Source organism: Arachis hypogaea, chromosome 19 (assembly GCF_003086295.3).
Source record: "Arachis hypogaea cultivar Tifrunner chromosome 19, arahy.Tifrunner.gnm2.J5K5, whole genome shotgun sequence".
In the NCBI taxonomy this organism is placed as follows: domain Eukaryota; kingdom Viridiplantae; phylum Streptophyta; class Magnoliopsida; order Fabales; family Fabaceae; genus Arachis; species Arachis hypogaea.
In genome coordinates, this window is record NC_092054.1 from 1,733,360 (window position 1) to 1,747,181 (window position 13,822).

Sequence of the window (13,822 nt, forward strand, 5' to 3'; positions counted from 1 at the left end):
GAGGCAGAGATTAAAAAACTTTACCAGATGATTGAATCGGCGGCGGAGGAACATAGAGCTGAGAGGGCCAGAGCCTTAGGCTATGAATCTCAAATTTGACACGCTTCAGTTCTCTATTACGCAACTGCTCCATAATCTGCACCGCTCCAACTCTCCTTCTCGTGAGTTCTTATATGGTGCGAGCTCAACTCGACACCCGCAATTTCGCGCGTGATTGCAACCCCGAAGGGTGAACGTCGATATGCCGAAATTTGATGGGAGTGATGCCTTGGGTTGGATTTTCTCCATAGATCAATATTTCAATTTCTTCTGGGTTCCCGATGAAGAACAGGTGGGTTTAGCAGCGGTTCAAATGTCGGGAGCGGCCATTCCATGGTATCAATTATCACAGCGAGCGGCACAATTTCGTTCCTGGACTCAACTCAAGAGGGCGATTGAGCTCGAGTTTGGACCTTCATTGTTCGAGTTTCCCAGGGAATTGCTCTTCAAGCTTCAACAAGATAGAACAGTAAGTGAGTATTATTTTGAATTTGTTGTTTTAGCTAATTGTACTTTGTGACCTAATGCACGCCAATTCCTTCATCCACTTCTTCCTACACCACCACAACAGCCCCTACCAAATAATACCAAAAATTTCACTCGAAAACTTACTCTGGATAAAGTCCAAAGTAAAAAGAAAAAAAGAGTTATGTTATTGGTGTGATGATGAGAAGTTCTCAGCGAGCCATCGTTGTACCAATAGGCACTTCATGTCATTACAACTTGAATTGGGGGATGAGATGGTGCCAGGGGAGCCAACGATTGTGTCTATGGATGAGACCGCAAACTTGCAGGGGTTGAATCAATATATCATTAAGCATCATTTATCTTATAACATGATGCATGGTACTGAAGGCCCTTAGTTCTGTACCATTTTTTTAATTTTTTAATTAAAAGTATTAATAAAAAAAATTGTATTTTGGAAAGTGAACAAATTATTTCTCAGTAAATTATGGTTAAATTATGACAAAATTTGTGAATGTATTTGTAGATTTTTCAGTAAATCAAATTTGTTATATGATAAATGATATTGATAAAGTGTTGCATATCATCGTCTAATTGATAAAAAAAATCAATTTAACTTAAAATTATATTTTTCAAAAACTAATTTAGAGTACACACCTAATTTTTAAGGAGCATTTTACCATTAACCTAAAAATATCATTGCGTTTTTCTGCTCAAGTAGATAATAATCCATTTGGTTAATGAAGAACAAGAAAGTGATTTCAGTTTAGAAGTAACTTACCTTTTAAGTTAAGTGATTAAGTGAGATAACTGACCCTCGATTTTAAAGTTTATTTGCTTAGCTTGTTAACATAACAGATTTGCTTTTGATTACATAGTACTAGATATGTGAAAAGAGTTTGAGATTCAATCTCCATTAAACATACCAATTAAGCAAGGCAAGAAACTTTGACTAAATGAATCAGTAGCCACACTTTAAAATATTTATCACTTTAAATTTGTTTAGTGTATTTAGATATAATTTATTGTTAATACATTGAATTTTTAAAATAATACACTCTTTTTTATAAGTAAAAGTAACATACTTTAAAACGAAAGAAGTGTAGTAATTTTATTAGGATAACATAGATGTTATTAATCTGAGTTATATTATGTTATTCCATAATACTTGAATAGACAAGAATTTATAAGTTCTTGTGTCATAAATTTTAGACATATAATTTTTGTATAAGAGAATTAATATCATTGGAAGAAAAATAATGCAAGATAGAGAAAAAAGATATCTTCTTTAGCTTATAAACAGAAAAGAGAAACAAAACAAAGAACAAGACTAATAAAGTAATAAATGAAGGGAATTAATATTTTAAGTTTTCTTTTCAAACAAGTGTTCTTGGAGGATTGGTAATATTACTACTACTACTAAAAATGATCAAATTTCTTTTAAAAAATACATTATAAATATACTAAAAGATTTTAACTATATAATTTTTTTATTATTTATCAAATCCTTTAAAATACTTGTTGGTAAGGCTCAAACTCTTAAATAGTGAAAAACCAAAGGTAAGAGCCCAAAACTCTTCATCCCTAAGAAAGTGTAGAGCTTCTTCCTTAGTAACATACAAGTAAGCAAGTGTTAGAAGATTCGAATCCCGCCTTGTCGCCTTGTGAATGCAGTAACTCATTGGCTACCGACAAACTTTTAAATAGAGCTCAAATCTGCAACAAATTAGTTCTTGACCTATCAGATTGGGAGAGAATCAGTTACATTAGTAATCCCAGGCAATCCCAACCAACAACCGCGCAATCCCAACCGACGACCGCGCAGATCCCAGCCGACGACGCATCCATGACTTAGGGAGAGATCCCTCCGGCCCGCATCACTAGCAAATGTTATTTTTCTCAACGATGACTTTGCCAATAACATCCAAGCAATGACATCAGTAGATATGTTTTGACAAGAATACAAACTTATCATTCTTAGTTGCTTGCAATTTTTTACCACCTGCTTTACCCCACTGGCCGTGATCCTGTAACAATATTCCAATTTAAGTTCTTTTAAGTTGTAACAATTCTCTGAAATAAGAGAGAGTTCTTCATTGCTGATTCTCGACCATGACAAATTCAACACAAATAATGTAGGAACTTCAAAGTTAACCTTAAACGGAACCTCCTTGTATCCTAAATGAGCCAAGTCCAAGCGTTGAATCTTACAACACCTCCATAAAACTTCAATAACACCCTTTGAATAGGTCCTGGAATCGCTCAAATCCATCATCTCCAAGTTTGGGCATACGGAAGCAAGTATAGTGACACTTCTATCATCTAGCCATAAATTATTAGCCAAATAGAGAAACTTCACATGAGAATAATTCACAAACAAAAAATTCTCCTCCACCTTCTTCTTCCCAAGACAGGTATTTTCCATCCTGATCTCAGTTATCAAAGGGCAGTTACGCATTATGGCGAACAAACTCAAATCAGTAAGCTTTTCATTCCCATTAAGTTTCACAAAGTTTAAGTTACCAAGAAGCAAAGACAACTCACCCACACGCTGATCATTCAGAAATTCTGTGCTCTCAAGATCTAAATAATGCAAATGGTTACACTTTCTCAACAAGCGAGAAATCCCATGGTATCCATATCCCCTACAGTACTGCAGAGAGAGTTTCCTCAAGGGAAGGCCTTCCTCCGCAACAGCACACAAGACTTCGTCAGATATAGGCGTATAAGACAAATCAAGACAAGTCAAACCCTTCAAATTTACCAATGCATCAATGAACTCCGAAATTTTATCATGCCAACCGCTAAAAGACAAAGACCTCAATTGGGATCTCTGACGGATTGCGTTAGCAATCTGAGTTATCTCACTATGACGGCTGGTTGATTCAAGAACAATAAGCTCTTCTAAAAAATGACAATTCTGACACAAGGTGGAAATGTGAGAGTTCCGAAATTTACGGTTACCTGAAACATTCACCTTTCTAAGCTTCTTAAGCCCTGAAGCAAAGGCCTTTACACGGGAATAATCTGTTATCTCATCACAATTATACGGAGGGAAACTCACATCGATTTCTTCGAGGTTTGGGAAGCACTCGACAATTAAGCCCAAATCCTGAGGCATGAAGGAACAGTTGAGTGACTTCAAAGTTGGAAACTTTTGGGAGAATTGCTGCAACCCATGTGAGGGGAAGGTGGGTTGGTGGGACAGGTCGAGGGAACGGAGTGAGGGTAGGTCGAACAAAGCGATTTGGGAGAGGAGTGCGTTGATGTCACCCGTGAAGTAGCGCGTGATTTTGATGGTCGTCATGTTGGGAAAACGGCGGAGGAGGGTGGGAAGGAGAGGGCGGACAGGGTCGAGAACGGAGAGGTCGGTGCGGAGGCTGTTGGTAAGGGAAAATAACTGGCGTGAGACTAGGGAGAGTGATTCGTAATCGAGAGGGTCGCTGATGTGTTTGAAAATTAATTCCCAACACTCATCTGGTAAATGTGGCTCTTGGTGTCTACAAATTCTTGATGATGATGATGGTGGCGGCGGCGGTGGAGCCATTGTCTACGATTTTTGTGCGGAAAGGTTTTAGAGAAAGAGTCTGGGATTATAAACTAGAGAAAATCTAGGGGACCAACACTTTTGTTGAAATTTGGACAGCACTTAATCATCGAAAAGAAAATGATTAATCCTACACTATTAGATGTCATCTCACACCATTGAAAATATTGATGATGGCTAATTGATGGCTAAACATCACAAATTCTGCTGGCCCCCTAGCACTCCTCTATAAACTATTCTATTTACACCATCTCCAGCAGCAAACTTATCTCATAAAAAATGACTCTATATCAAATTTTGCGCCATAACCAATAAATAGGAACTCAATAAATCTCTCTCTTCTCCATTAGAAGAAACTAACTTTAATCCCTATTTTGATCCACTTAATTAATTAATTAAATAATTAAAATTAATATAATTATTATTTTTATATAATAATATTATTTAAATTTATAAATTTAAAATAATTTAATATTATAAAATATTAAAATAAATAACTTAAATTTAATTAGTATTTTAAATTTTATAAATAAAATTAAATAATTCAACTAAAAATTATTTTATAATATATAAAAATTAAATTTATTTTTTATATAAAATAAATTTAATTAATTATGATTTAATATAACAATATAAATAATATTTTATATTAATTTAACATAATTATTTATATTAATTGTAATTTAATATAACTAATTATTAAATAATTAATATAAATAATTAATTAAATAGATATATAAGTATTTAATATATATATTTAATAATTTTTTTATTTTTTATTAACTTACCACATGGCATGATTTTATTGGTTGTTGCAAGTCCATGCTTAGAGGGACTCTCAACCTTGATCCCCGTGAAGAGCCCTCTTTCCCTTTTCACTCTAATGATAATTGAGTCCTCGTATGTCAGAAAAGGAACTCTATTTCTTAGCATTAGAGTTGCTCTTACATCTCTAAATTTTTTATTTTTATTTTAGAGAATAAAGTAAAATTTTTTATTATTAATAAATTTTTTATATTTTTTTTTTAAATCTCATTTATAAAATAAATACTGTTAGATAATACTTTATTTTTTAAAATAAAATTTAAAATTTAAAAGATCTAAATTTATAAATGATCAAAGTGAGGATCGTTGTAAATGATTTATGATTTATGCATGAGTTCGATTAGAGAACTAATTAGTAGAACTGGATTCAAGGTATGCCAGTTGATTGATTCTACTCAACTTTTCAGATTGGCTTAGTGTTACATCTATCATTAGTGTCTCTTTTTTTTATTATTTATCAAGCAGAGAGCGCTTTCAAGGAACGAAGTCCATTTAGTAAGACGTTTGAAAGAGGTATCCGACTCAGCACAATCAGTCACTTAAATTTCGGGAAGCAATCAACTTACAGAGAACTAAGAACAACGACTACGCCCCCCTACGATTGTTTCGATTTCTGCCACTACTTTTTGAGTATTCCACTCCTCTATTGGTTGAATTCATACAATAAAGTAGTTTAGTTTAAATGTGAACAAGCTTAGTGGGAGCTGTAGAAATCCTTTCTCTTCCATTAACATGAAAACTGGCAATGGGTAGGGTATGGTAGGGTTTGGACTTTGGACCCTACCCTAATCCTATCTGCGTGTTGAGAATCTCTCAACTCTAACCCTACCCGCACCTTAAAATTCTAAATCCTACCCTACCCTACCCTACTCGCAGAAATATCAAATTTTTTCAAAGTAAATATAAAATTCAATCATTTCGAATTTTATACATATTAATAACATAAAAAATAAAAATTTAATGGTTTAAATTACTAAATTAACTAACTAGTTTTAGTGGTTATTCACTTATTGTAAGTCATTACATAAGGGAGGTTGTGGGTTCAACTCTCACTTCCTTCACTATATACCTAATTTTTATAAAATATGTGTTATATATGATGTGCGGGTAGAGTAGGGTAGGGTACACCCTAAACCCGTACCCTACCCTACCCGCAGGCATACCCAGACCGGACCCTGCCCTACCCGAACGGGTTGGACTGGGTTGGGTACCCGCGGGTAGGGTATGAATTGCCAGCCCTACTAATTAGGTCGAATCCCGCCTTGTACATGCAGCAACTAGGGGTGTGCATGGTCTGGCCCGGCCCAAAAATTCGGCCCGGTTTCGAACACTTTAGGAGCTAATTTGGTGTGATTTTATTGGGTTTAGGGCTGGATAAGGGTCTCAAAAATAGACCCGATCATTATTTAGGGTCGGGTCCGGACCATAGCTCGGGTCACTCGAAATCGGCTCGGTGGCCCGGTCATCATACACAATTAATATTTTGTATTATTAGTGATGGATGATGGCTATTATTATGTGGAATTTAAGTATTGTAAACCTTCATATTTTGTGTTATTAGTCATTATATATAAGACTATAAGTTAATATTTTATGTTTAAAATACATAAGACTTTAGACTAATGCATAATATTGTGTTATTTGTATTGATTTAAATATTTGGTGTTATTAGGCAATATTAGTATTGATTATGGTTATGCTTTAATTTTAGAGAAGACTTGGTTCTTGTTATATTTTTCTAAGTAAATTTTACCATGTCAAATAATGGTTGGAGTTTTGTAAATTTGGATATTTTTACCTGCTAACTTACAAGAAGGTATCAAGGTAATATAATGTTAACGGCCCGATTTTCACCCGGTTTTACCCGGTATAATCGTGGCCCAAAAGTGTACAAGTTTCATCGGGTCTAGGGCTGGGTTCGAGTCTAACAAATAGGCCCGATATATATTTCGGGCCGAGTCTGGGTCACATCAAACCCGGTTTCACCCGGCCCATGCACATCCCTAGCAGCAACTCATTGGCCAACAACAGACCCTTAAATGGAACTTAGATCCGCGACGGATTAGTCCTTAACCTGTCAGGTTGGGGGATACCGTTTGGGTAAACCAAAAAAAAAATAATTAGGTCCAAATCCCATTAGAGTTAATTAATTAAAAATAAATTTATTATAAACATTTTTTTTATAATTTGTATTTTATAAATTTTAAAATTAAAAATTAAGAGTGTCGGTTGAGGTGATTTATATTGGAATTAGATTTTTTAATGGTTTAGACATTTAGCTAATATTATTTTATTCGATACTAAATAGGAATGAAATCAACTCTAGTCAATTAATTAAAAATAAATTCGTTATTAAAAAAATTACTTTCCTAATTTTTCGAATTTCAAAATCTAAAATTAAAAAGGAGTTAATTTAGTTAGTTTATATTATAATTAGTCTCTAGATTTTTTCTTAATTTAAATATAAAAAAAGTGTTAGCTATATGTTATGGTTATTAATAAAAAAAGGGAGATGCATGAAGGGAGCGTCACAAATTGCAATACTGGGTTAATTACAAATACGGGACACTAAACCTTTTATTCTTCTATTCTTTTCATTGCTACTTCTTTTGTAATTGTTAAATCTCTTCCTCCTTTTCCAGGTCTCTTGATGGATACTCCCTGTAGTTGAGATGCAGCCGAATTTTTATTTCTTAATTCTTTTATGACTTCATTTGTTATTATCACATCATTTAGTACTTTCTGAAATTACTGTCCATTGAAATTGACGTTACCTCTCCATACATAATTGAATAAATATTGGGTAAAGTATATTTTTTGTCCCTGAAGTTTAGCAAAAATTTCAAAAATACCCTTAAGTTTTATTTTGTTTCAATTTTGTCCTAGAAGTTTTCGATTTGCATCAAATATACCCTTAACGGCTAAATTTTCAAAAAAATTAAGACCAATCTAACAATAATGCATGAAAACTATGCTTGATTTACTTGTGTTGAGGGTTGTTCTTATGAAATCGTTGTTGAATTGGTCTTAAATTTTTTGAAAAATTAGCCGTTCGGGGTATATTTGATGCAAATAGAAACTTTTAGGACAAAATTGAAACAAAATAAAACTTAGGGATATTTTTGAAACTTTTGTCAAACTTCAAGAACAAAAAATATACTTTACCCATAAATATTTTTTGTTAGTGAAATTTTTTACTGCAACACCCTTTCATTGGTGTTTTCACTGATCATGTCTGTCAGGGACAACACGAGAATGAAAGGTATGGAGGCAGAGATTAAGAAAACTTTACCAAATGATTGAATCGGCGGCGGAGGAACATAGAGCTGAGAGGGCCAGAGCCTCTAAATCTCAAATTTGACACGCTTCAGTCCTCTATTACGCAACTGCTCCATAATCTGCACCGCTCCAACTCTCCTTCTCGTCATATGGTGTGAACTCAACTAGGGACCCGCCATTTCGCGCGGGATTACAACCTCGAAGGTGAACGTCGATCTGCCGAAATTTGATGGGAGTGATGCCTTGGGTTGGATTTTCTCCATGGATCAATATTTCGATTTCTTGCGGGTTCCCGATGAAGGACAGGTGGGTTTAGCAGCGGTTCAAATGTCGGGAGCGGCCATTCCATGGTATCAATTATCACAGCGAGTGACACAGTTTCGTTCCTGGACTCAACTCAAGAGGGAGATTGAGCTCGACTTTGGACCTTCATTGTTCGAGTCTCCCAAGAAATTGCTCTTCAAGCTTCAACAACATAAAACAGTGAGTGAGTATTATTTTGAATTTGTTGCTTTAGCTAATTGTACTCAGATTAAACCGCCTAATACCCTTAGGGATTATTTTATAAGCGGATTAAGATAGGCTATTCGAAGGGAAGTGAAAGTTCAGTGTCTCCCGAGTTTGATGCGTGCTGTGACTTTGGCAAGATTGTATGAGGATAAATTTACTCTCGAATCCCGTCACGCTACAGGGTCGGCTGCCCATCGCCCCCAGTTTGCTAACCAAGCTGTTGTTGCTACTCCGCGACCTAATGCACACCAATTCCTTCCTCCACTTTTTCCTACACCACCACAACAGTCTCTACCAAACACTACCAGAAATTCCACTCGAAAACTTACTCTGGATGAAGTCCAAAGTAAAAAGAAAAAAGGGTTATGTTATTGGTGTGATGAGAAGTTCTCAGCGAGCCATCATTGTACCAATAGACACTTTATGTCATTACAACTTGAGTTGAGGGATGAGATGGTGCCAGAGGAGCCAACAGTTGTGTCTATGGATGAGACCGCAAACTTGCAGGGGTTGAATCAATATATCATTGAGCATCATTTATCCTATAATGTGATGCATGGTACTGAAGGCCCTTAATTCTGTACCATTTTTTTATTTTTTAATTAAAAGTATTAATAAAAAAATTTTGTCTTTTGAAAAGTGAACAAATTATTTCTCAATAAATTAAGGTTAAATTATGACAAAATTTATGAATGTATTTGTAGATTTTTCAATAAATCAAATTTGTTATATGATAAATGATATTGATAAAGTGTTGCATATTATGGTGTAATTGATTAAAAAAAATCAATTTGACTTAAGATTATATTTTTCAAAAACTAATTTAAAGTACATACCTAATTTTTAAGGAGCATTTTACTATTAACCCAAAAATATCATTGCGTTTTTCTGCTCAAGTAGATAATAATCCATTTGGTTAATGAAGAACAAGAAAGTAATTTCAGTTTAGTAGTAACTTACCTTTTAAATTAAGTGATTAAGTGAGATAACTAACCCTCGATTTTAAAGTTTATTTGCTTAGCTTGTTAATATAACAGATTTGCTTTTGATTACATAGTACTAGATATGTGAAAAGAGTTTGAGATTCAATCTCCATTAAACATACCAATTAAGCAAGGCAAGAAACTTTGACTAAATGAAAAATTAATTAATCCTAAAACAAATCAACCAAAAGTGTATAATTTCGGTGAAGTGCTTCCATAATCTTTAGAAGGAGGTCAGATTCTTCTCTATGCATGGAGGTATTCTCTTGCTGAACAAGAAAGCTTCTAGGCTATCAGTCTCGCAAATGATTTCACGCCTGCTACTCTCCGAAGCCATAAATAGAAAAGAGAAAAAAAGATATCTTCTTTAGCTTATAAATAGAAAAGAGAAACAAAACAAAGAACAAGACTAATAAAGTAATAAATGAAGGGAATTAATATTCTAAGTTTTCTTTTTAAACAAGTGTTCTTGGAGGATTGGTAATATTACTACCACTACTAAAAATGATCAAATTTCTTTAATAAATACATTATAAATATACTAAAAGATTTTAACTATATAATTTTTTTATTATTTATCAAATCCTTTAAAATACTTGTTGGCAAGACTCAAACTCTTAAATAGTGAAAAACCAAAGGTAACGGCCCAAAACTCTTTATCCTTAGAAAGTGTAGAGCTTCTTCCTTAGTAACATACAAGTAAGCAAGTGTTCAAGTAAGCAAGTGTTGGAAGATTCGAATCCCGCCTTATGAATGCAGTGACAAATTTTTAAATAGAATTTAAATCTGCAATAAATTAATATATGTTTGGATTACCGTTTACAAATGACGGTTTGTATAAAATTGATTTTGTAAAAGTGATTTTGATCAAATGTGAGTTAGTATTAACGTGAATTATGTTTGGTAATTTTTATTCAAAATGGATTAGAGTAAACTAAATATCGTTTAGATTACATTATTCAAAATCACTTTTAGATAGAAAATTATAGAAAAGGACATGAATTTAAATAATTATTTTATGTTATCTTATAATTTTATTTTAAATATTTAAATAAATTTTAATATTTTTTTTAGTATTCTCAGTATTCTTTAATACTCTAATAAGATTAATAGAATCATAATACAAAATAAAAAAAACATTCTATACAAAGAAGAAATAACAATAACAGTAAAAGAATTCATATAAAAAAACAGAATTTTATAAAAAAAATAATATGCATAAAAAATATTAAAAAGATATATTAGAAAAAGAAAACAATAAATATATAAATAATAAAGAACATAATTAGTACATAGAAGTTAAATCCAACGTGAAAAGCTGAACGAAAAAGCTAGAATTTTTAGCTTTTGGTAAATGTGAGTTGAAGACAAAAATCACTTCTATGATTTATAGAATAAAAATATTGCCATTTATAGAATAAAAATATTGCCAAACATAAAGATGAAGCGAAGTTCAAACAAACTTCTCTCTTCTCCATAGCAAATCCAAACACACCTTAGTTATTGACCTATCGGATTAGGAGAGAATCAGTTACGTTAGTAATCCCACGGAATCCCAACCAACGACCGCTTAGTCCCAACCAACCACCGCTTAGATCCCAGCCAACAACGCATCCATGACGTAGAGAGAGATCCCTCCGGCCCGTGTCACTAGCAAATGTTATTTTTCTCAACGATGACCTTGCCAATAACATCCAAGCAATGACATCAGTAGATATGTTTTTACAAGAATACAAACTTATCATTCTTAGTTGCTTGCAATCTTTTACCACCTGCTTTACCCCACTCGCCGTGATTTTGCTACAATATTCCAATTTAAGTTCTTTTAAGTTGTAACAATTCTTTGAAATAAGAGAGGGTTCTTCATTGCCAATTATCGACCATGACAAATTCAACACGAACAATGTAGGAACTTCAAAGTTAACCTTAAACGGAAACTCCTTGTATCCTAAATGAGCAAAGTCCAAGCGAAGAATCTTACAACACCTCGATAAAACTTCAATAGCACCCTTTGAATGGGTCCCGCAATCGCTCAAATCCATTATCTCCAAGTTTGGGCATACGGAAGCAAGTATAGTGAGACTTCTATCACCAAGCCATAAATTATTAGCCAAATAGAGAAACTTCACATGAGAATAATTCACAACCAAAAAATTCTCCTCCACCTTCTTCTTCCCAAGACAGGTACTTTCCATCCTGATCTCAGTTATCAAAGGGCAGTTACGCATTATGGCGAACAAACTCAAATCAGTAAGCTCTCTATTCCTATTAAGTTTCACAAAGTTTAAGTTACCAAGAAGCAAAGACAACTCACCCACCCGCTGATCATTCAGATATTCTGTGCTCTCAAGATCTAAATATTGTAAATGGTTACACTTTCTCAACAAGCGAGAAATCCCATGGTATCCATATCCGATACTGTATTGCAGAGAGAGTTTCCTCAAGGGAAGGCCTTCTTCCGCAACAGCACACAAGACCTCGTCAGATATGCACGACCAAGACAACTCAAGACAAGTCAAACCCTTCAAATTTACCAATGCATCAATGAACTCCGAAATCTTATCATGCGAACCGCTAAAAGCCAAAGACCTCAATTGGGGTCTCTGACGGATCGCGTTAGCCATCTGTCTTATCACACTAAGCTTGCTGGTTGATTTAAGAACAATAAGCTCTTCTAAAAAATGACAATTCTGACACAAGGTGAAAATGTGGAGAGTTCCGAAATTTACGGTTACCTGAAACATTCACCTTTCTAAGCTTCTTAAGCCCTGAAGCAAAGGCCATTACACGGGAATAATCTGTTATCTCATCAGAATTATTCGGAGGGAAACTCACGTCGATTTCTTCGAGGTTCGGGAAGCACTCGACAATTAAGCCCAAATCCTGAGGCGTGAAGGAACAGTTGAGTGACTTCAAAGTTGGAAACTTTTGGGAGAATTGTCGCAACCCATGTGAGGGAAGGTGGGTTGGTGGGACAGGTCGAGGGAACGGAGTGAGGGTAGGTCGAACAAAGCGATTTGGGAGAGGAGCGCGTTGATGTCACCCGTGAAGTAGCGCGTGATTTTGATGGTCGTCAGGTTGCGAAAACGGCGGAGGAGGGCGGGAAGGAGAGGGGGGACAGGGTCGAGAACGGAGAGGTCGGTGCGGAGGCGGTTGGTAAGGAAAAGGAGCTGGCGTGAGACGAGGGAGAGTGATTCGTGATCTAGATGGTCGCTGATGTGTTTGAAAATTAATTCCCAACACTCATCTGGTAAATGTGGCTCTTGGTGTCTACAAATTCTTGATGATGATGATGATGATGATGGTGGCGGCGGCTGTGGAGCCATTGTCTACGATTTTTGTGTGGAAAGGTTTTAGAGAAAAAGTCTGGGATTATAAACTATTCCATTTACTCTCTAAATTTTTTATTTTTATTTTAGAGAATAAAGGGAAATTTTTTATTATTAAATAATTTTTTTAATATTTTTTTATATAAAATAAATATTTTAGATCTATTTTATCTTTTAAAATAAAATTTAAAATTTAAAAGATGTAAATTTATAAACTGTCAAAGTGGGTATCGTTGTAATTATTTATGCATGAGTTCGGCTAGAGAACTAATTAGGTCCAAAGCCCATTAGAGTTAATTAATTAAAAAATAAATTATTATAAACATTTTTTTATAATTTGTATTTTTAAAATTTTAAATTAAAAATTAAAAGTGTCGGTTGAGGGTGATTTATATTGGAATTAGATATTCTTTTAAGAGTTTAGACATTAATATATTATTTATATTTGGTACTAAATAAGAATAAAATCAACTCTAGTCAATTAATTGAAAATAAATTTTTATAAAAAAGATTTTACTATCCTAACTTTTTGAATTTCAAAATCTAAAAATAAAAAGGAGTTAATTTAGTTAGTTTATATTATAATTAGTCTCTAGATTTTTTCTTAATTTAAATATAAAAAAAGTGTTAGCTATATGTTATGGTAATTAATGAAAAATAAGAATACATTGAGTGGTGCCACAAATACAATATTGGCTTAGTTACAAATACGGGATACACAATAATCGATCAGGATGAGCGGGACCAAGGCGTAGTGCTAGAGAGAAGGTTATTAACAGGAGGTTTGCAATGATATGCCCTTGAGGCGTGTGTGGTAAATCTTTTATTCTTCTATTTTTTTCTTT

At 33.9% G+C, this 13,822-nt stretch overlaps 2 protein-coding genes across 3 annotated transcripts; both read right to left on the reverse strand.

The window, feature by feature from the left end:
* Positions 1-1,975: 1,975 nt before the first annotated feature.
* LOC112775884 (uncharacterized) lies at positions 1,976-4,175 on the reverse strand. The gene is made up of 2 exons (XM_025819781.3): positions 2,660-4,175; positions 1,976-2,531 (listed from the first exon to the last, which is right to left on the reverse strand). Exons 1-2 carry the CDS (start codon positions 4,049-4,051, stop codon positions 2,442-2,444), a joined length of 1,482 nt encoding a protein of 493 aa, XP_025675566.3. The 5' UTR covers positions 4,052-4,175; the 3' UTR covers positions 1,976-2,441.
* Positions 4,176-9,660: 5,485 nt separating this feature from the next.
* LOC112775709 (uncharacterized) lies at positions 9,661-13,026 on the reverse strand. 2 transcript variants are annotated; one of them, XM_025819537.3, is made up of 2 exons: positions 11,144-12,994; positions 9,661-9,968 (listed from the first exon to the last, which is right to left on the reverse strand). In XM_025819537.3, the coding sequence occupies exon 1, from the start codon at positions 12,390-12,392 to the stop codon at positions 11,157-11,159; it is 1,236 nt and encodes a 411-aa protein (XP_025675322.3). In that variant the 5' UTR covers positions 12,393-12,994; the 3' UTR covers positions 9,661-9,968; positions 11,144-11,156. The 2 variants fall into 2 exon arrangements, with proteins under 2 accessions (XP_025675322.3, XP_025675323.3); XM_025819538.3 differs by having other exon boundaries at positions 9,827-9,965; positions 11,144-13,026.
* Between the last annotated feature and the right edge of the window lie 796 nt (positions 13,027-13,822).